The 23,140-nt window shown below is 43.9% G+C and overlaps 1 protein-coding gene across 20 annotated transcripts in view; it reads left to right on the top strand.

Moving 5' to 3' along the window:
- armc9 (armadillo repeat containing 9) overlaps positions 1-23,140 on the top strand; it is a 117,005-nt gene that overhangs the window by 50,105 nt on the left and 43,760 nt on the right. For 13 of the 20 annotated variants that reach the window (XR_013497009.1, XM_078207418.1, XM_078207472.1 and 10 more), the window contains 7 exons: positions 2,139-2,237; positions 6,315-6,353; positions 8,551-8,588; positions 10,224-10,335; positions 12,794-12,886; positions 18,486-18,576; positions 19,792-19,915. Coding sequence is in view for 19 of the 20 variants with exons in the window: in XM_078207418.1 (XP_078063544.1) it covers positions 2,139-2,237; positions 6,315-6,353; positions 8,551-8,588; positions 10,224-10,335; positions 12,794-12,886; positions 18,486-18,576; positions 19,792-19,915 (596 nt within the window). In the remaining variant the exon portion in view is untranslated. The remainder of the gene's footprint in view (positions 1-2,138; positions 2,238-6,314; positions 6,354-8,550; positions 8,589-10,223; positions 10,336-12,793; positions 12,887-18,485; positions 18,577-19,791; positions 19,916-23,140) is intronic. The other 7 variants (XM_078207485.1, XM_078207478.1, XM_078207474.1 and 4 more) reach the window with 1 other exon arrangement.

Here is a 23,140-nt window from a genome sequence, read left to right as displayed (position 1 = left end):
TTGACATTTTTTTATTGATGCAAAGAAATTTGACGTTCCACAAATATAAAATTAGCTTCTTGGAGCCAGTGTGGGGATAAGCAGTAATTCTGATGTTTGTATATAATTAAAAACCCAGTTATACCTCATTGAACAAGGTGTAACTTTTTCTAGGATTTTTATAGCAAGGCTAATGGCATTAGAATGAAAGGTTTCAGCAGTTCATAGGGTTTTCCATTGATTCCAGTCTGGAGATGCCTCAGCAGCTGCCTCTGGGAGCTCAGATGGAGTTGAATGGAATATCAGAAATTTTGAGCAGTGAAGCAGTCATTTAAAAGGCTGCAAATTAGCTTGTTAAGAAATAGATTATAAAGGAAAGTTAATTATTGCCTATATTCCCATGGAAAAATAAGTCCAAGGTTCACAGATACAGCAGTGGAGATTTTGCTGCATGAAGTTGGTGAAAGGAAAGCTACCTCTTTTGATATTCTAGGGCACTAACTCCAAAAGGAACAGTTCAATTCACCCATGCCTACCATCTACTGTAGTGGGATTTGAGCCCAGAACTTCAAAGCATTGCTCTAGGTTTGTGGATTACCAGTTCAGTGGCCTAGACCACAGCAAATTACTGACAAATAATGCTGTCCACAACTTCTATTGGCTTGAATATAAATGTGAAAAGAACTGGCAACCATGTAGAAAGTTCACATAATGGCCAGAATTTTCACCTGGAGGTGAATTTGGAGGTAGGTGTGCCAGCATTTCTTTGCTACTGGTCAGTGTGCAGGGCTGCCGGCATCTTCCCGCCTCCAGTCTAGCCCCGTCTCTAGTCTGACATCAGGTAAGCCGTTTCTCTGGGCTGACTGCTACCTGCCCACCAGTGGTGGGGAGCCAATTAGGCCTATTAAAGTGCCAATTGAGGACACTTCAAACGTATTCTGGATTTTCCAGATAGTACATGGGCCTCCCCAATATGGCTGGAGCCTATAGATTGAAAGGTGGTGGCTTCCCAATGGCAGGCTCCATAGCCAGAACTGCATCCTACAAATCAACCAAGTATGGATCCATTGTGGCTGCAGGGCATGCTCTAGATCGATACCGCTTCACTGTGATGCACTGCAGCCACAGCTGCTAGGCTATTTGGCATCACTTGCAAGCTGGGTGCCCTCTTTGTCATCTCCCAGTGGGGCTGCCAGTTATCCAGAGCCTCAGGCGCTCCCACCTACTCTCCTCACGATGAAGCTCGCCTGTTGGGGCTCCTGTGGCCTTTTAATTGGCCCAGTGTCGGCAGTGGGACCTTGGAACTAACTTCAGTAAATAATTCTCACTGTCCTCTTCAGAGATCAGGAGAAATCAAATCATAAATTTAAATAGAATGATGGCAATTTTGAATTTGACGAATTGGATGATCAGAGCTCATTGTAGATCAGTCAGGTTGATGGGCAAGTGGGAGTTAGGATATGAACAGCGAAGTTTTGGATGGTCTGGTTTTCCTGGCTATTAATATTAATTAACTTTATGTAGTGACGAATATTTTCCATGAATCTTTGAATATTGTTTAATTATAGCCTCAAACCTGGAAGCATGTGGTCAGATTACACATTATACATTCGTATATATTGCACGACCTCGCAACATTAATTTTAAGAGAACAGGACGGAAGTGTCGCATACGTTTATATTCTTTTGCTAGAAATTTGCCGCTATTAAGGATGCCAACCAGAGAATGTATGAATCGCATAACAATAATAGGCAAAATCATTTCTCAATTTGTTATATATGCTAAGATTGTTAACCTATATAGTTAATGCCCACTGAAAATTAGATCACTGGGGAATACTTTAATGATCTACTTGGCTGCCAACAGGTTTTAAATACAACCAACCTTTGAGGACATCGTTATAAATTTTGATTTCATACAGATCAGTAAAGGAGAAATTGTCTGCCAAGAAGCAAAATTAGTGGTGAATTACCCTTAGCTGATGTATAACCCCTAGCAATTGACTAATGAGACCTAAGGACAGGCCACACTGGCTCCCCCATGGCTGGGACATTGTGTGATCCACAGAAAGATGCACAAAATGGTAAAAACAGCTATAAAACAAAAACGGAAATGTTTTATTTAAATATCACTTCATGATTTCTCTTTCCTTTTACTAGATCACACCAGAGTATCTTCAGAGTGTCTGTGTACGACTGTTTAGCAACCAAATGAGACAAAATGTGGCCCAAAGCATTGACTTCACAAGACCAGGAACTGTATGTACAAACCACTGGATTTGTTTGGGAATCTGGTGAATTAAATCTGAGATTTTTATTACTTTATTGTACTAGTTTTCAAATAACTAGATTAATTCAATTTCCCACTGAGGTACTGTTCATGAACAACTCAACAGTACCCTGTACTCTCAAATTGCCAGATTTTTGAATTAAATCTCACCATTTGCCATGATGGGATTTGAACAAGAACTCTGGTTCTTCATTAGTCGAAAGATTAATGGGGATTTGAGATCTGGTGGGGATAATGGATGGGGTTTGAACAAGGCTGCTGATTTAAAATAGAAAGAAAATGATGCAAATACATCATGCTACAGAACATCTCAGCAGTTCAGTCAATGAAGAACTTTTGAAGTTGTCACTGTTGCAGTGTGGGGAAACCTGCCGCCTGTTTACACACAGTAAAGTCCCACAAAGATCACTTCAGATAAATTACTAGGTAATCTGCCTTCGTTTGTGCTGTTTAGAACATAGAACAGTACAGCACAGAACAGGCCCTTCGGTGCACGATGTTGCGCCGAGCTTTATCTGAAACCAAGATCAAGCTATCCCACTCCCTATCATCCTGGTGTGCTCCATGTGCCTATCCAATAACCGCTTAAATGTTCCTAAAGTGTCTGACTCCACTATCACTGCAGGCAGTCCATTCCACACCCCAACCACTCTCTGCGTAAAGAACCTACCTCTGATATCCTTCCTATATCTCCCACCACGAACCCTATAGTTATGCCCCCTTGTAATAGCTCCATCCACCCGAGGAAATAGTCTTTGAACGTTCACTCTATCTATCCCCTTCATCATTTTATAAACCTCTGTTAAGTCTCCCCATAGCCTCCTCCGCTCCAGAGAGAACAGCCCTAGCTCCCTCAACCTTTCCTCATAAGACCTACCCTCCAAACCAGGCAGCATCCTGGTAAATCTCCTCTGCACTCTTTCCAGCGCTTCCACATCCTTCTTATAGTAAGGTGACCAGAACTGCACACAATATTCCAAATGTGGTCTCACCAAGGTCCTGTACAGTTGCAGCATAACCCCACGGCTCTTAAACTCCAATAATAAAAGCTAACACACTATAGGCCTTCTTCACAGCTCTATCCACTTGAGTGGCAACCTTTAGAGATCTGTGGATATGAACCCCAAGATCTCTCTGTTCCTCCACAGTCTTCAGAACCCTACCTTTGACCCTGTAATCCACATTTAAATTAGTCCTATCAAAATGAATCACCTCACATTTATCAGGGTTAAACTCCATTTGCTATTTTTCAGCCCAGCTTTGCATCCTATTTATGTCCATTTATGATGGATGAACAATGGCTGCTGGGAGAAATCTGCCACTGTTTATGTCGTGGAATGGAATCTTTCAGGCCAATCTGAGAAAGCCAATGGAATAGAAACATAGAAAAACTACAGCACAAAACAGGCCCTTCGGCCCCACAAGTTGTGCCGAACATATCCCTACCTTTTAGGCCTACCTATAACCCTCCATCCTATTAAGTCCCATGTACTCACCCAGGAGTCTCTTAAAAGACCCTATTGAGTTTGCCTCCACCACCACTGACGGCAGCCGATTCCACTCGCCCACCACCCTCTGTGTGAAAAACTTCCCCCTAACATGTGGCGCCTTCAGTTGTGCAGCACTCTTGCAGTACTGCACTGAAGTGTAAACCCAGATTTTGTGCTCAAGTCTTTAGGGCTGTGTTATTATCAATTTACTGCAATCTACTTGTTATCATAAATTAAGGTATAACACCTTTGGAACACTGGAGTATATTGGATTAGGAATCCAGTGAGCTGGACGAACAAACCATAGATTATGGTCATGTTCCACCATGAAAAGTTGATTCAGTTTAAAAGAAAATTTTGAAATACAAAACTGACATAGGTCAAAATGATCAGGAAGCTGTTGGATTGTTATAAAAATCCAACTGGTTTACCAATTTCCTTATTTGATCTTGTCTATGTGTGGTTGACTCTTAACTGTTGTCTAGCAAGCCACTAAATTTCTGCAATGCAACAGTTAAAGAGGACCCATCGCCACCTTAACAAGAGCAATATAGAGATGAAGAATAAGTACTGAACTTGCCAGCAATACCTATGCTCCAAGAATGAATAAACAGCAAACCAAGTGTGCTTTAAAGAAGTTACTGAATACTTTAAGATAAAGGCAAACTACTGCAGATGCTGGAATCTGAAACAAAGACAGAAATTACTGGAAAGTCTGAGCAGGTCTGACAGCATCTGTGGAGAGACAATAGAGCTAATGTTTCGATAACTTCAGATAACAAATCTTTCTGACTCCAAGAAGCAGGGAAAACCAGCCAATCTGGTAATGAACAGAACAGAAGATCCCTGTGTTAGTCATAGAATCATAGAAATCATAGAAACCCTACAGTACAGAAAGAGGCCATTCGGCCCATCGAGTCTGCACCGACCACAATCCCACCCAGGCCCTACCCCTACATATTTTACCCGCTAATCCACGCATCCCAGGACACTAAGGGGCAATTTTAGCATAGCCAATCAACCTAACTCGCGCATCTTTGGACTGTGGGAGGAAACCGGAGCACCCGGAGGAAACCCACGCAGACACGAGGAGAATGTGCAAACTCCACACAGACAGTGACCCAAGCCGGGAATCGGCAAGTCCCTCCCTTGGTATCTTCCTCCACCTATTTTTACAAATTCAAACCTTGTCTGCTGTTTGTGACTATTCTCATGCCACTCGGAGAAATTTTAAAAGAATTTAACCCAGCAGCTGCTGGATTTAACCCACCCACACTATAAAATGTTTGGTGCGATCAGTCAGGCAGGAGCGGGCAACATGATTATCTTTCAAAGGTTCTTCTAAGGGAGGGAAGGAAGTGGGGACTTTTGCAGTTTAGGGTCTGCCCTGTGCCAATCCTGGATTGGGCCCTACTAAGGTCAAACCCCTCCTTTCTTCCTCTCTGCCCACAGCCATAAACCCACCTCCTTGACCAACCCCCCCCCCTCCCCCAACCCCACCCCGTCCTCCCCAAAACCCGGCCCTGACCTACCCAAACACTCCCCATAAGCATTGGGTTGCACTACGCCTCATAGGCATCACTGCCCCCACCACCCCCTTTACGGGCATCACCCCCGCTCCACATAGGGGTGCCCCTCCCCATAGCTCCCGTAGGCATTAGAACACCCCTCCTCCCGCTTATGGATATTTCCTTCCCCCCCCCGTTAGGCATTGTGTCATGTTCACCCCAACACACATAAGCGGAACACTCCCAATGGGGCTCCCCAGAGAGGCAATGGAAGTGAGGCAGTCCCTCACTATCTGAGTGTTATACTTAACTGTGGCCCTCCCCCTTGGTGTGGCCACTACAACTCGTTTTTGTTTTTGAAAACCAGTAGTGATTAGTGTTGGTATGACGTCACGCTGGGGGCTGGGGAAGATCCCGAACTGAAATCTCCCTGCCGGAAATCCCATTCTAGGCCTCTCGCGAGATTTAGCAGCCATTACTGGGTTTGTGCCTGTGGCTGCTAATTCGTGGCCGAAGTTTAAGAATTATAGCTGTATAGTAATTATGGCTTCAATTTTCCAGCCATTCACGCTGGTGGGATTCTCTGGTCTCGCTGCAATGAATGGAGATTTGGCTGAGATCCAAATTCTCCGTTCTTGCAGTGGCAGTGGGGCGTGAACAACCAGAAAATTCCAGCTATTTGTTTTCTTTTATTGAGAACTTTCTATCAAGTCTCTTACTTTTCTTGCTAAAATTATTCTGATGACAGATAACATGTAAGTGACTTTCTTACTTTTTATATGGACCTTATAACTTGTTAACTTGAGACAGTTTTTAAAGAAAATTTATTTTTGTGTTTACTTTAGACTTCAGCCTTTTGACTGCAGCAGGACACTTTCATTGCATTGCTTTTCGTTTTAATAAGGCATTTTGTCTGGTGGAGACAAAAGGCTAAATTCGAGATGCTTTAATTGCCTTATATTAATAGAATTTTGCTTTAATTTTTGGAAATTTTCTAACTTCTGTGAATGTTTTCTATTTTGTTGTCTGGTTACCTGTCCAAAAAAAGGATGTTTACTTTAAGAGCCCTTGTCACAGTGAAGGATCTGTGAGTTTCTGATATTCTTTCTAGCCTTCAGAATGCCTGTTCCTCTCCTACCCTTTCCTTTAATCCCATCGGTGATACATTTTTATTGTCATTTACACAACATATTAATTCCTGAATTGGAATTAGTTACAAAGCTATCTTTTTAAAAGATGTATTGAAAGATTTATCCAAAATACAGTAGAATCTGGCTATGGTGATCATTAGTGCTCACTAACTCAAACGGTGATACGGCCAACTGAACAATGCAGCTGTCGGTAGTTATCCCATGATCCCAATGTACTATGGATTTAACTGAACAATATTGCTCAATTTTCTCGCACCCTCCAAACAGCTGGTCTTTAAACTGCAGATCATTTTCTTACCCGTGCTACCTTACTTAAATGTCACTCAAATAAAAATAATTTGAAGGCTATTGTTCCATTCTTTTTAGTCATTTCCATTCTTTTTGTTCTTGTACTCTCTGGCTTGTTCAGTACAGCCAAGCAAGCCAACATGGATTTAATACAAATGTTTTTTTGGCAAACATCATATCCATAAAAACAGCGTGCTGGAATTGGAGTTGTACTCAAAGCCCATTGGCACTTTAAACAGTTGAGCAGTTTTCACAGTACTGGTTTTGGTTTGAGGTTTTGAACAGACAAACATTTTATCGTATTAACAATCTGAGGTTGCATCATGCAGAGATACTGTAACAACTGGCGAATGTGAAACAATGTTCTTTACCTATTCAGCAACACTGCTCATTGGCACTCCAAAACTTCAAAATATGCAGTGGGGCAGAAACCAACTTAGAAACTAATTTGGATTCTAGCACAAAATTGCTCTCAGCTTCACAGAATTATTAATGACACTGAAGGAGGCCATTCGGCCCATTGTGTCCACATCGTCTCTCCAAGTGAGCATTATGACTTAGTACCATTTTCCTGCCTTTTCCACCTTGTTTCTAATCAAATAATCTTCAAATGTCCTCTTGAATGTCTCAATTAAAGTTACCTCCACAACATTTCCAGGCAGTGCACTCCAGACCTGTGAAAACATTTTTGCTCTCACATTGCATTTGCAAATCACTTTAAATCTGTGCCCTCTTGTTCTCAATCCTTCTACAAGCAGGAATAGTTTTTCCCTGTCCACTCTGTCCAGTCCCCTCATGATTTTGAACACCTTTATAAAATCTCCTCTTAGCTTTCTCCTCTCCAAGTAGAACAGTCCCTCACACTTCAATCTATCTTCATAACTGGAGCATCTCATCCCTGGAACCATTCTTGTCAACCTCTTCTGAGCTTTCTCCAATGTTTTCACATCCTCCCCTAACTACACACAATACTCCAGCTGAAATCTAACTAGTGTCTTATATAAGTTAAGCATAGCCTCCTTGCTCTTGTACTCTGTCATGTTCAGTACAACCAAGCAAGCCGACATGAATTAATTACAAATGATTTTTGGCAAACACAATTTCAACATCATAATTCTCAAATTCATTTTGCACGCTGATCACTAAAGCAGATTCCACTGTATACTAGCTGTGCAGATTTTCATGCAATAAATTATATTGAAAATTAATTCTTAGGTTTCTCTGTTGAGAAAACCTCTTAAAAAGTTATAATATCAAATCATACCGCGGCCTCAATTTTCCAGTAGAAATAATAGTGAGCCTGTCAGAACATCTGTGGGCCAGTGCAAATGCTAGTAGCTTTTGTTTGCTGCTGACACCAAAATCCTGGCCAGTATGTTTAGGAGCTAAATTTCATTCTCTGCCTAGGTAAAGAAGAAAACATTCGTTAATTGAAAACTCATTCTGTTGCATCTCCTGAGCAAGCTTATAAATTCAAGAATGTTTTCTGTTAAACTTCTGTTGCAATTGTTCAACATGTATTTGTCATATGTTTTATAACAAGTAGTTTCAAACTGAAACATTAATTTCCTGGGCTACTTACAAACAGTGTATGAGGTGAATTTAGCATGAAGCTCTGGTTATGCCGTACCTTGCTTATCATATTTTGCAATGCATGTAATCTATACAAGCAACTTTGGGCTCTACTAACGAAAAGCAGAAAATACTACAATCTACAAAGTTGTTGTCATTGGGAATCTGCTGATCTTTGCCTTGCAAATGCTTAAATGGTGCATGTATTGCTTGATCAAATTACAATTAAGACAATCCATTTAAAAAGTGTTCTTTAAATTTATTTTAAAACAGGCATCATCTATGCTGAGGGCATCCATAGTTCCTACCACGTAAGTGATTTAAATGCTTTGAAAATTTCAGGTTTGAACATTTTCTTATACTAATCCATCTCCAGTGGAACTCTTCATATGTAGACCAGACATGAAGTGCAGTTTTTGACATTTATAGCTATGCCATCTACAGCCTAGATATGTATTTGGCTTGTCCATAAGTGTAATACAGCAATAAAAACAGAAAATACTGGAAAAACTCAGCAGGTTTGGCAGCATCTGTGGAGGACAGGTCTGGGAGCATCTGTGGAGAGTGAAACATAGTTAAGTTCTGAGTCCATGTGACTCCTCGTCAGAGCCTTGGTGTAATACTGCATATTTACCAAAGCAGTAAAATGTTGTTGGCTCAGTTAAAGCACTTACACACCTTCTGAAACTGAAGTTGCAAATATGCAAGCATTATATATGTAAAACAGCTTACCTACCTCACAACCTTATAAAGGTTACTTAAGATTAAAGTTTATTCTCTTCACCCAAAACCTCTTACTTTCAGTTACTTGTAGTATTTGTTCTCCTAGGTGGTTTTCAATACTTGCTTAATGTACAAGTATTTTATTTCCCATTAACTCTTTTCAGAATTACTTTTTCTTTTTTGTGATTGTAAAACATATTTTTCTATCTTTTAATTTCCGAGGTTCTTGCTGTAGCTGTTGCTGAAATTATTTTCAAGGGACATTCTCTTCCACAGTCAATAACCAGAATCTGATGACGTGGTTATTGTGATGAATAGAGGGATCTGTTGCATTTCAAATCATGAAATTTATTTTTTAAATGAAGAAGAACTTGAATATATATGAGGAAGCGTTGGATAGGTTGAGCCTGAATCTGTTGCCATTTAGGAAAAAGTGAGGGGCGATCTTAGTGAAAGATGTGATCCTGAGGGGTCTTGACAAGGTGGATGCTAACTGGATGTTTCCCCTTGTGGGAGACACTGAAATAAGTGACAAAGTTTAGAAATGAGAGATCTCTCAGTTAGTATGACGATGAGGAGAAATATGTACTCTGAGGGTTGTGAGACTGTAGAATTCTCTTCTTCAGAGACTGGTGGAGACAAGATCGTTGAATGTTTTTAAGGCAGATTTAGTCAGATTATTGACTAATATACAGAGGCATACAGGAGGTATACAGGACAATGGAATTGAGGCCACAGTCAGATTAGCCATATTCTTACCAAATGGCATAGCAGGCTCGAGGGGCCAAATTGCCCCCAATTCATATGTTCATATCTTATTAATGTTAAATTTGGTTGTATATTCTCACTTAAATGAAGAAAAAGAATAATAACTGAAAAATGTTTAATTAAATTATGTGAACAGCTGGAATGATCAATGCTGTGATTAATAGTTGATGAAAGGCAGCTTTGAAAAATGATTGATGTGATTACTTAATTTTCTACCGCTTACTGATTGCTGTTGCTAGTTGCTGACAGAATTGAGCTGTTATTGATTTATTTGTGCTTATTCAATTGGAAATTTGATTGTATGGAATTAAATTGGTCGAATTATCAATGATTAATTTTTGTTCTACAATGTGCAAAGTCCTGAAATGTTGCACCTTTGAGGTTTAAATTGGTCATTGTGCATTAAATACAAAACATTTGATAATGTTGCTGCTAATAAATGTTTCAATCTTTAGGAAATCTAAAGATGTACCTTTATTACCATCTCTTGATTATGAAAAGCTGAAGAATGATTTGATCTATGGAAATGATCGACTTAAGGCACTTCTTTTGCAAGCACTGCGTTGGGTATGTATAAAAACGTTAGTTGAACTTTGATAAATCTTATTACAGAAAACGTCTACAGAAGAACAGTGGGGAGGGGGCATTCAAAAAGGAAATGGGAAGGGTACAGGTCCAATATGTTTCCTCTAGGGTGATAGGAAGGAGTTAACAAGCCCAGAGAACCGTGGATGATTAAACATATTCAGGATATGATGAAAAGGAAGAGAGAGGCTTTTAGCGAGTACAAAGGGAACTAAGCAGCCGAGGCATTAGTAGAGTACAGATAGTGCAGAGTGGAGCTTAAGAAAGCAATTAGGAGAGCAAAGAGAGGATATGAGAAAGCTCTGGCTGATAAAAGTAGGGAAAATCCCAAGATATTCTGTAAGTATATCAATGAGAAGAGGATAACCAGGGAAAGTAGGGCCCATTATGCACCAAGGGGGCAATCTGTGATGGAGCAAGAGGACATTGCTAGAGTATTGAACAGATACTTCACATTTGTCTTCATCCAAGAGAATGAGGATGAAGGTATGGAACTCAGGGAGAGAGACTGTGAGGTTCTTGAGCAAATTGACATAGGGAGTAACAAGGTGTTGGCAGGCTTAAGAGTGAACAAATCTCCAGGTCCGAATGAATTGGGTCCCCAAGGCTGCTGTGGGAGGCAAGGGAGGAGATTGCAGGGGCTCTGACCCAAATTTTGAATTCCTCTCTGGCCATGGGGAGGTGCCAGAGGACTGGAGAACAGCTCATGTGGTTCTGCCATTTAAGAAGGGTTATAGAGATAATAAGAAGTTTAACAACACCAGGTTAAAGTCCAACAGGTTTATTTGGTAGCAAAAGCCACACAAGCTTTCGGAGCTCTAAGCCCCTTCTTCAGGTGAGTGGGAATTCTGTTCACAAACAGAGCATATAAAGACACAGACTCAATTTACATGAATAATGGTTGGAATGCGAATACTTACAACTAATCAAGTCTTTAAGAAACAAAACAATGTGAGTGGAGAGAGCATCAAGACAGGCTAAAAAGATGTGTATTGTCTCCAGACAAGACAGCCAGTGAAACTCTGCAGGTCCACGCAACTGTGGGGGTTACAAATAGTGTGACATGAACCCAATATCCCGGTTGAGGCCGTCCTCGTGTGTGCGGAACTTGGCTATCAGTTTCTGCTCAGCGACTCTGCGCTGTCGTGTGTCGCGAAGGCCGCCTTGGAGAACGCTTACCCGAATATCAGAGGCCGAATGCCCGTGACCGCTGAAGTGCTCCCCAACAGGAAGAGAACAGTCTTGCCTGGTGATTGTCGAGCGGTGTTCATTCATCCGTTGTCACAGCGTCTGCATAGTTTCCTCAATGTACCATGCCTCGGGACATCGGGGACATGGTACATTGGGGAAACTATGCAGACGCTGCGACAACGGATGAATGAACACCGCTCGACAATCACCAGGCAAGACTGTTCTCTTCCTGTTGGGGAGCACTTCAGCGGTCATGGGCATTCGGCCTCTGATATTCGGGTAAGCGTTCTCCAAGGCGGCCTTCGCGACACACGACAGCGCAGAGTCGCTGAGCAGAAACTGATAGCCAAGTTCCGCACACACGAGGACGGCCTCAACTGGGATATTGGGTTCATGTCACACTATTTGTAACCCCCACAGTTGCGTGGACCTGCAGAGTTTCACTGGCTGTCTTGTCTGGAGACAATACACATCTTTTTAGCCTGTCTTGATGCTCTCTCCACTCACATTGTTTTGTTTCTTAAAGACTTGATTAGTTGTAAGTATTCGCATTCCAACCATTATTCATGTAAATTGAGTCTGTGTCTTTATATGCTCTGTTTGTGAACAGAATTCCCACTCACCTGAAGAAGGGGCTTAGAGCTCCGAAAGCTTGTGTGGCTTTTGCTACCAAATAAACCTGTTGGACTTTAACCTGGTGTTGTTAAACTTCTTACTGTGTTTACCCCAGTCCAACGCCGGCATCTCCACATTATAAAGATAAGCCAGGGAACTATAGACCAGTCTTTCTCACAAGAGGAAATGGATGTTGGAACATTACCAGGGTTGGGAAAACTTGAATTAGTTGAGGGGGAAAGAGGGCAGGAGGAGGAGCAAGATCTTGTGATTTCGCAACTGGATTGGAAACAGCCAGTCAGGACATGGATCTGAGTCAGTAATCAATATGTGGACGTAAAATTGTGCAGAGGAAGAGCCAAATTTTCATGAATAATAGACTAGTTATGTTGGAAAATTTGTGACTGGTCAAGATTTTAGCATCATAAAAATCCATCATCAATCCACTACAGATTTGAAAAACTTTGCATTAATTTATTTGCAACCAAATTTAAATTAAAATTTCCCATCAACCTGAAAATGAATGAGAATTCTAATGGTATCAAAGCTGGAATTCTGGCAGATGAAAGAATATGAAGATTTGTTAAAAGGTATAGTGCAAAATCAAATGAATATGTTTTTTTTATTTCCATAGCGGCTGACGCAGTCTCATCCTGGAGAGCAAAGGGATACAGTTCTTCAGGCTTACATTAGCAATGATCTGCTAGAATGTCACAATAAGAGCCAGGTTAGCTGTTTTTATTTGTGATTCCAACAAAATTCCTTCTGAATCAAAAGTTTTGTTGTTTGAATGTGATTGACTTACATTGCGGTTAGACATTGATGCCATTTCATCATAGTAACTTTATTTTGTCCTCCCTCATTTTCTACAGCGTGTGGCTTGAGGCAAGAATTGAGATAGTATTAACATTGCAGATCGGATAGCAAATTTATTTAAAAATAGCACACCTGTTGCAATGACGTTGGACATACAGAGTAGAACATTGGTTATATACACATAACATGCTTTTGGAGAAAGGGAGGACTACACATCCAAAGCTCATTTTTGGAGATTGGTCGATGCACTGTTTTAAAGAAGTGTTTTTATCTCTCACTTCAAGACTCAAATCCACTCCAGACTGTCAAATGTAAAGGTACTGTTTGAAAATAAATTGGCCAGTCTCAACTGAGTTACTAGAAAGTGTGAGACCAAGGGGCATTCCGTCCACATTTAGCACTAAAATCAGCTGTCTCTCTCGAAAGCTCATATATTTCCTTACCTGCTTTATGAATGAATACTGCAGTCACTGTGGTATTGAACCACAAAGATTAGGAAAGTGCTCGTTGCACAAAATTTATTTTCTTTTGTTAAGTTATGACTTTCTTTCTTTACTGCTGACCACTATGCACACACACAGCTAAGGTCAGTTATTACGAGCTGTTTCTACTCGGTGAATAAATCTTACAGGCACTAAGGGAATACACAAGAATACATACTTCAGTTTGTCTCTTGATGCAGAACTTGATACACGCTTGGGGAAAACAGCCATTACCTTTGGCCAATTCGCAAAATGTGCATGGAATAACATCAAGCAGACTTATTGGCCCAAGATATCGGTTTCTGAGGCCTGTGTTCTCTGCACCTTGTTGTAATGCTGTGAAACATGGATGACTTACAACTGTCAAGAAAGGAAGTTCAACAACTTTAATCTTTGCTATTTGTGGCACATTCTGGACATCTCAAAATCATGAATGTGGCAGTCCTCTCAAAGGCAAATCATCCAAGTATGCTGGTACTCATCAAGCAAAGGCAACTTAGTTGGCTCAGGCGCTCACAGGATGGAACGTGGTTGTATATCTAAGGGTTTTCTGTGTGACAAGTAGCTGAAGCTGATGACCAGGGCACCCAAAGCTCCACTTCAAGAAGGCTTGCAAGCATGACATGAAGCCCTAAATATTGATTTTTGCACCTTAGTTGATGAAAAGGAAAATGGTAACATCACCTGTGGGATGGAACCCGTCATAACGATGATCAGTGGCTGCAGAGCTTGGCAGCTGGTGCCAATGCCAAAAACAGAAACCTATAACAACCCCTGATAACCACTTCACATTCGGCAGTTGTGGCAGAACCGCTGTTGCCAGCAATGGAATAGTTCTATTTCTATACAGTAATTGGATATATTGGTCTTTAAAATATTTTGAAAGGTTTATATTGGGGGCTTTTATTATTGGATGGTGGCCAAGGAAATGCTACGATAAGCATCTCAGATGGATATAACAGTAGACAATGTCAGATAATGTGGGGAATTGAAATTGGAACCTGATCATTTGCACTCTCATCACCTATCCAGTTGATAGGAGTTGAGGATACTCCCAGCTTGCCTCTTCCTTATTTGACCCCTGGATCACTGGAACTGATGGCAGTCCCCTAATAACCGTGATGCTGTGGCCGAGACTGACGACCACCTGCTCAGGCAAAAACTGCAATGCTTCCACCCGAGTGGTCAAGACAATAGAAGTGTTGTTTGAGGAGGCCCATTGCCTGCTGACCGATATTCTGCAAGGCTCTGTGATCCTCGTTGGCTTGTTCTGCTTACTGGGATGGCAGAGGGATGCCACCAAACACATTCAGTAGGGATAATAGCCCTTGTCCCTGAGCAGCTGGCTACTATGAGGGCCAAAGATACTGAGTAAGCTGATTGGCACAGAACACACACACACTGGAACTGCTGGCAGCGTAGCAGGCATTCACAGGAATGATGGTTGTTGCAGGATTGCATTGCAACTGCACATTTATGAGCCCCTTGTAATTGCTATATCTTTCCCTGTTGACAGTGGGGCCAACACAGTAAGAGTTTTAACAACACCAGGTTAAAGTCCAACAGGTTTATTTGGTAGCAAATGCCATTAGCGGCTACCAAATAAACCTGTTGGACTTTAACCTGGTGTTGTTAAAACTCTTACTGTGTTTACCCCAGTCCAACGCCGGCATCTCCACATCATGACAGTGGGGCCCACAGAGCCATGTGCACGTCCTGCACCATCGGGAATTCTGCTATCCTGATAATGGCCCTTTCATTCTACTTGATCCTTCTCAGCAAAAATACAACAAACCCAAGTCTGGCTGGATGCCCTCCATGTCCTCCCGACTCTGCAGTAGAGATGGCACACTGGTAAATGTAGGGGATGACACCCCCTCTGGCCTGGGAGGAACTGCAGGCATAAAAATTGGGACCATAGTGACTGTTACTGCCATCCTTGCCATGCCATGTCAGATGGGTTGAAGAGGTGGTACAATTCAGTGATTACTTCCATGTTGAACCTGAGTTGCCTCAGGCATTGCTTCTGAGTCAGCTGTTGGTATACAAAAACCCTCAGTGGGTTGGCTTCCGTGTGCCCCCCCCCATTCACCCACTTCTCCAGTGGGGTGAAATGCATAGGGCAGGCTTCGGTCCCACCTTACCCACCCCAATCCCACTGTCCATGTCCCGTCCCCCCCCAGCACTCCCACAGCCCCCTTCTCCTGTTGGAGACCCCCTCTGGCCCTTCCCTCAGCCCTCCTCTACCTTCAGACCCTCACTCAGACCCCCACTCATGCCCCCCTTGAGGCCACGTGACTTGGCAGTACCAATGGTGCACTGGTCCCTGGCAATGGCACCCTGGCCTGATGCCTTAGACACCGAGAAGGTCAGGAAGGTAAGTCAAGTGCCTATGCACATGTTGCTGCTGCCAGGCTGCAGAGGAAGGGTCCCCCAAGAGTCATGGGGGTTGGCTGGGTTCAGACTGGGGCCAAGGGTTTGACCTTGCCACGCTCCCCCGGAGTCGGGGTCCTGTGGCTAAACTGCCCCCTCTAGCCCTGGCAGACCTGAAGATCACTCCTGGCATGATGATTCCAGGCAGCTCTGTGATTAACATCTTCATTCCTGCCTGTCCGCTGTAAATATTTAAAATGGCCTGGTCACTTTAATCTTCGTGCTCCCTGGACAGCTGGCAGGCTTTTAAATCACATTAGCACTCCATTCTGCAGCAGTGATTTTCCTTTCGCTCTGTCAGAAACTGCAGATGTGAGCAGACCCCTTTGACAGAGAGGCGATGTCAATTTCACTTGGAGGGTGGAGGATAGAGGTTCTCCCGTTCCCAGCATTTCCACATAGCTTTTGTTTAAATCTCTGAGTCTTCTTAGAAAGCTGAAACCTTTGAAACCCTCTCGATTGCATTGAAAACCTTTGATCTCTTTCAATTTCATAGTGTAGTGCTTTGAAACAGGCTTTTTGGTGTGAGGAGGACCTGTCTCCAACTGCGGAGATCAGGGCATCCTCTTTAAATGGCGCTCCAATCTCTGAAAAGCCAATCTGTTTCTCGGGGTGGGCTCATTTGCATCTGTCATCATCTTTTGTTGAATCCCATCTGACAGATGCTGCCAGCGCTAGGGGGAACACTCTGGTTTTCGCGCTGGCGTGGTCACAGTCTGATTCAGGAGAATCTCTATCTGTTGACTCTCTTGTGCATACTTGAAGGAAGTAATCATTCAGAATACTTATTTTTTATGATTTTTTTATGAAGTACAAAAAAGATTTTTTTTTCATTCGTGGGGCATGGGCGTCGCTGCTTGGCGAGCATTTATTGTCCATCCCCAGATGCTCTTGAGAAGGTGGTGGTGAGCCGCCGCCTTGAATTACTTCAGTCCATGTGCTGTGGGTTGGCCCACAATGCCAATAGGGAGGGAATTCCAGGATTTTGAACCAGCAACTGCAACGAAACGGTGCTATATTTCCAAGTCAGGACGGTGAGTGGCTTGGAGGGGAATTTGCAAGTGGTGGTGTTCCCATGTGTCTGCTGTCTTTGTCCTTCTAGATGGAAATGATCGTGGGTTTGGAAGCTGTTATTTAAGTAACTTTGGTGGATTGCTGCAGTGCATCTTGTAGATAGTACACACTTGCTACTGAGCGTCGGTGCTGGAGGGAGCGGATGTATGTAGATACGGTGCCAATCAAGCAGGCTGCTTTGTCCTGGATGGTGTCAAGCTTCTTGAGTGTTGTTGGAGCTACACCCATCCAGGCAAGTGGGGAATATTCCATCATGCCCCTGACTTGTGCCTTGTAGATGGTGAACAGGCTTTGGGGAGTCAGGAGATGAGTTACTCGCCACGGTATTCCTAGCCTCTGACCTGCTCTTGTAGCCACTATGTTTATGTGGCGAGTCCAGTTGATTTTCTGGTCAATGATAACCCCCAAGATGTTGATAATGGGGTATTCAGTGATGGTAACATCATTGAATGTCAAGGGGCAGTGGTTAGAGTATCTCTTATTGGTGATGGTCATTGCCTGGCATTTGTGTGGCACGAATGTTACTTGCCAATTGTCAACCCAAGCCTGGATATTGTCCAGATCTTGTTACATTTGAACATGGATTGCTTCAGTATCTGAGGAGTTGCGAATGGTGCTGAACATTGTGCAATCATTGCTGAACGTGCCTACTTCTGACCTTATGATGGAGGGAAGCTAATTGATGAAGCAGCTGAAGATTGTTTTCTTCAGCTGCTTCATTTATATCCTTTCTATAATAGGGTGAACAGAACTGTACACAATATTCCAAGTGTGTCCTTACCAATGTCTTGGACAACTTCAACAAGACGTCCCAACTCCTGTATTCAATGTTCTGACCAATGAAACCAAGCATGCCGAATGCCTTCTGCACTACTCTCCACCTGTGACTCCACTTTCAAGCAGCTATGAACCTGTACCCCGAGATCTCTTTGTTCTATAACTCTCCCAAACATCCCACCATTAACTGAGTAAGTCCTGCCCTGGTTCAATTTACCAAAATGCATCAGCTCACATCTATCTAAATTAAACTCCATCTGCCATTCGTCAGCCCATTGGCCCAATTGATCAAGATCCCGTTGCAATCCTAGATAACCTTCCTCACTGCCCACTATGCCACCAATCTTGGTGTCATCGGAAAACTTACTAACCATGCCTCCTAAATTCACATCCAAATCATTCATATAAATGACAAATAACAGTGGACCCCACACCGATCCCTGAGGCAGGGATCCAGTTTGAAAAACGACCCTCTACAACCATCTTATGACTAAGTTTTGTTCTCTACGATTTAAGGATGAAGTGCAGGTAAAAGTAAATATGTACCTTACTATTATTAGTAATTAAAGCAGGCTATCTGTAAAATTATGACTGAGCACTTAATGAAAGACCTCCACTGATGAGAGAGTAAAATTTTCAGTTTCACAGTTAATTTAATAAGCCAAAATAATCAGAAAATGCTATTTCAAGCTAACCCTAAGAGTACTAAGTAAAAGATTGAAAACATGTTTTTCCTTGTTGCAGAGGAGCCTAATTAACTTGTTAAATTCAAAGAGTGAGATTGTCCGACAGTATACAGCACGACTAATCAATGGTTTTGCATCGCTGTCACTTGGTGAGTTTTTATTTTTATGCCCCAGTTGATATTTATCAGAATTTTGAAAAGTCTTATTTTTGTTAGCTTATGTGATTACTCCACATCTATAAACTTCTTAACAATCTGTTAAATATTCTGATGAAAGGTTATCAACCTGAAACATTGGGTGGGATTCTCCTAAAAAAAAAGAATTCGCGTAAAAACTGGAGTAAATCCCGCTGCTTTTTCCAGCGGGGTTTTCAAAATGAATCTCCCACACTCTGTGCATTGCAGAGTGCACTCGCATGAATCTCATTAAAAATCAGTCGGCGGGGCCTATTCCCGCTGGAGAGGCCAGCAGCATCGCGCTGAGTGGGCCATTGTGCATGGGCTGATCTGTCAGTGCCGAGACCGACGCATGCGCAATAGCCCTGCACTGCCAGCCTCCCGATTGCTAGCCAGCCCCACGACCCCACATCACTGCCCCCCACCCCACCCTGATAGCCAGCCCCGATCACTGGCCTCCCTCCCTCTGTTACTGCCAAGTGCAGCGTGGCAGCGGGACCGCCCGCCTCCACTGATCTTTATTCCCCCCTCCCCCCCGGCCCCTGCGCCTCCTCTGGCCTCACCCCCTTGGCACTGCCTGATGCACGGTGGGCAGTGCCAAGGTGTCCCCTGGATATTGTCACTTTGCCCCTTGGGCAGTGTCAGGCGGCCAGTTGGAAATGCCCATGGGGCACCGCCCTTACGCCCGACCTCCTGGGGGGGCCTCCACGGCATCCCTTCACTCCAGTGGGATCGGGCCGCCAGCTCCCTGTTAGTGGGGAACTGTTGTAAACCCCAGTGGAGTGAAACACTCCTGGCGGGGGCGGAAAGGCTAGCGGGCCTGGAGATTTCAGTCCCAGGTCCGCTAATTACATGGTAATTCTCATTTGAATAATTTATACAGCTTCACATTGATTTCTGGCACAGAGCTGACGACACTAATGACTGAGGGCCGGAGGCATGTGGAGGCCGTGGTGCCCAACAGGAAGCCCGCTACACGGTCTCTGCTAAAGCAGCACAGCTGCCTGGGAGAATTGCCCCCATTATCTTTGTTACTCAGTTCATAGATGCTGCCAGAACTGCTAAGTGTTTCCAACATTTTGTCTTTATTCAGATTTCTAGCACTTGCAGTATTTTGCTTTTGTGTTATTAATAATCTGATCTGACAGAGTTCAACAGTTCTGTTTTGTCTCCTCTTGTGTGCATCAGGTCGAACATATCTGGCACAGAGCACAGTGTTATTGAATACACTTGAAGAAGCACTGGAGACTGAAGAGGAGGATTCCATAACTAGAGAAAATGTGTTAGGAGCCCTACAGAAACTTAGTCTCAGGTAATAACTACTTTCATTCATCTAATACCTTTCAGGTAGGAAAATATGCCAAGGTGTTTCACAAAGGCAAAAAATGAGTTTTGAGGTATGAGATGGAGTTAATTGAAAGTTTGTTCAAAGAGGTGTGCTTTAAGGAAGATCGTAAAAGTGGAAAGTAAAGTGAAAAGGCAGAAAGATTTCAGAAGGGAATATCAGACCATAGCGTCTAGATAGCTAAAGGTGCAGATGTCAGCTGTGTGCTGAGAGGACGGGATGTGTATACGTGAAAGCTGACTCCATAGGTGGGATCTTCCAGCCGCGCTTGCCCCAAAACCGAAAAATCCTGTTTTGGGGCTGTGGCCAGGACTTTCCACCTTTGCGTGGTGGAAAGTCCTGGCCACAGCCTTTGCTTTTGGGTTATTACACTGATTCGGTCCTTAAGCTGCATGGTCATAAGTCAGGGACTCTGAAGAGTCAGAAGGGATGTTTGACCTCTTTAGGGATGCGTTTGATCGTTAAAGCATCCTTAAAGCAAGTGGGCGGCATGGTAGCACAGCGGTTAGCACTGCTGCTTCACAGCTCCAGGGACCTGGGTTCGAATCCCGGCTCGGGTCGCTGTCTGTGTGGAGTTTGCACATTCTCCCTGTGCCTGCGTGGGTTTCCTCCGGGTGCTCTGGTTTCCTCCCACAGTCCAAAGATGTGCGGGCTCGATTGATTGGCCATTCTAAATTGCCCCTTAGTGTCCCGGGATGCATAGGTTAGAGGGGTTAGTAGGGTAAATACGTGGGGATATGTGGATAGGGCCTGGGTGGGATTGTGGTTGGTGCAGACTCGATGGGCCGAATGGCCTCTTTCTGCACTGTAGGATTCTATCTCTCTATGAATTTCCGCTGTTCTCCTGGGAGTCTTCTGCCGCGACTGAGTAGAACAATTGCTTCGGAAATCTGGTGTCAGGCATATGAACTACGACCCCGCCCAGCAGAGCTTGTTTTGAGTGATTAGTGCCTCAACGCTGGGTAAGTTGGTTTGGGAGGGGATACTGATGATGGACCACTTGCCACTAGATTTGGAGGATCGAGCAAAGGCGCTGCTGGTGGTACTTAAATGTTTTGTGGTGCCTTCTATAGGTTGTCCAAGTCTCTGAAGCATTTAGGAGCATGGGAATCACTGCTGGCCAGTAAACCATGACCTTAATCACAGGTTTGAAATCCTAGTCCTTAAAAAAAGAAGTGGGATCCTCCCAAAAAAATTCGAAGTGATGAATTCTCGTAAAAACTGGAGTAAATCCTGTTGGTTTTTTCAGCGGGATTTTCAAAATGAATCTCCCACATTCTGTGCGTCACAGAGAGCCCTAGCGAGAATCTCATTAAAAATCAGGGGGCAGGGCCTATTCCTGCTGGAGAGGCCAGTAGCATAGCGCTGAGCGGGCCACTACGCATGTGCCAATCTGTCAGAGTGGAGATTGGCGCATGCATAGTGGCCCTGCGCTGCCGGCCTCTCGATCGCTGGCTAACCCCCTGTCTGCGCATCATTGGCTGTGCAACACTCCCCCTGCCCCCGGCCATGCCCGATCACTGAGACCGCTTCCATTCCCCCCCCCACCCCCCGGCAGCCCGATCGCTGCCCTCCCTCCCTCTGTCACTGCTGAGTGCAAAATGGCAGCGGGACCTCCAACCCCCCTCCAAACTCTTTCCCAGAGGCCTGCCCCTTTGCCCGATGCCTGGTAGGCAATACCAAAGTGCCCCCTAGGCATTGTCACTTTACCCCTTGGGCAGTGCCGGAGGCCAGGCTGGCAGTGCCAAACTGGCAATGACCAGAGGGCACACCCCCTACCCCTGACCTCCTAAGGGGCTTCGATGGACCCCCTTCAGTTCAGCAGGGTCAGGCTGCCCGCTCCCCACTAATGGGGAGCTGTTGTAAACCCCGTTGGAGTGAAACACTCCTGGCGGGGCACGGAGAGGCTAGCGGGCCCGGAGACTTCAGTCCCGGGCCCACTAATGGGATGGTAATTCTAATTTAAATAATGTATTCAGCTCCGCGCCAGAAATCCGGCAGCTGGAGATGTGTGGAGGCTAAACAATGTAGCAGGGTGGAAGAATAACCCTCATACTCTTTATTCCCCTTCAGCTGATGGCTGAACTGGCATTTTGGAGGCAATGATAATTTTATTGTCTTTGTCTGCCTTTGTCACAGGGAGGCTCCCAAGATCCAGACAACAGTGCATGTTTTCCAGCATCTTGCCGTTGATATTAATCAACTGGGGGAATGTGTTGTACTGTGGAAGCTGATTTGAAGAGGACCATAGTTTTCCAGGTGTTTTCTCATGTGTTTTGGAGAGGAGTTGACAATGACCAGGAGCTTGGGGGGGAAATTTTAACCTGACGAAACCGGTGGGTTTGGGTCAGCTGAGAAGGAATCTGTTTCCTCACCCAAACCTGCTTTTTACCCACCCATTTCTGGCATTAAATGAGGCTGAAGGGTGGCTGGGCAACTATCCTGGTCCAAAGAGGTAGGTTGGTACTTTAAATATGATAATGAGAGTACAAGCCTCATTGTCATTCTGGTTTTCAATTTTAACTCCGATCTCCCAGTTTCTCGAGCTCATTTCCGAACATTGGGAGACCTGGCAGCTTCATGGAGGCAAGGACTTGACAGGTTCAGGATGTGAGTACCTTTACATCTACCTCCTGGATCCAGGAACCTATCTGAGGAGCCTCTGCAATTGAACAATCCCCTGCCCAACTGACCCTCTCCTGCTCATGCACCCCTCCCCAAAAGATCTTCAGTGCCAGAAAACAATTTGAACTGAACATAGCCAAATGCTCAGGCTTTGACAGTGTTAACTTGAACAGTGAATAAAAAAAAGCTGAAATTAGTATCATAACTTCTTGCAAAATCTTGAACTAAATAGGGACAGGGTAACAGCAGAGCATGAGAAAGATTGCAGATTCAGTTCTGATATTTCCTTCAGACAGAATACATGCATAAAAAGAATAATGCTGTTACAGAGGGTCGGATTGTCAAAGTGGGGCCAGGATTCCAAGGCCCAGATAAATTCCACCTCCTGACCTCGCACCTTGACTCTGTTTTGAAATGTTAATGCCCTAATTGAGCTCAGTGTGCAGTTAGCGTCTCCAGGTGGTGGGAGCTGCCAGCAAAGCACAAGCAGCAAAGGTAAATGGTAGCCATAATGGATACTGCCACTGCCTTGCTGAAGAGGTTCGACAGCGGCTCAGAGGGCCAGAG

This window comes from Mustelus asterias, chromosome 3 (genome assembly GCF_964213995.1).
Source record: "Mustelus asterias chromosome 3, sMusAst1.hap1.1, whole genome shotgun sequence".
Classification (NCBI taxonomy): Eukaryota; Metazoa; Chordata; class Chondrichthyes; order Carcharhiniformes; family Triakidae; genus Mustelus; species Mustelus asterias.
Note: the sequence above shows the minus strand (reverse complement) of the source record. Positions and strands in the feature narration are given on the sequence as shown.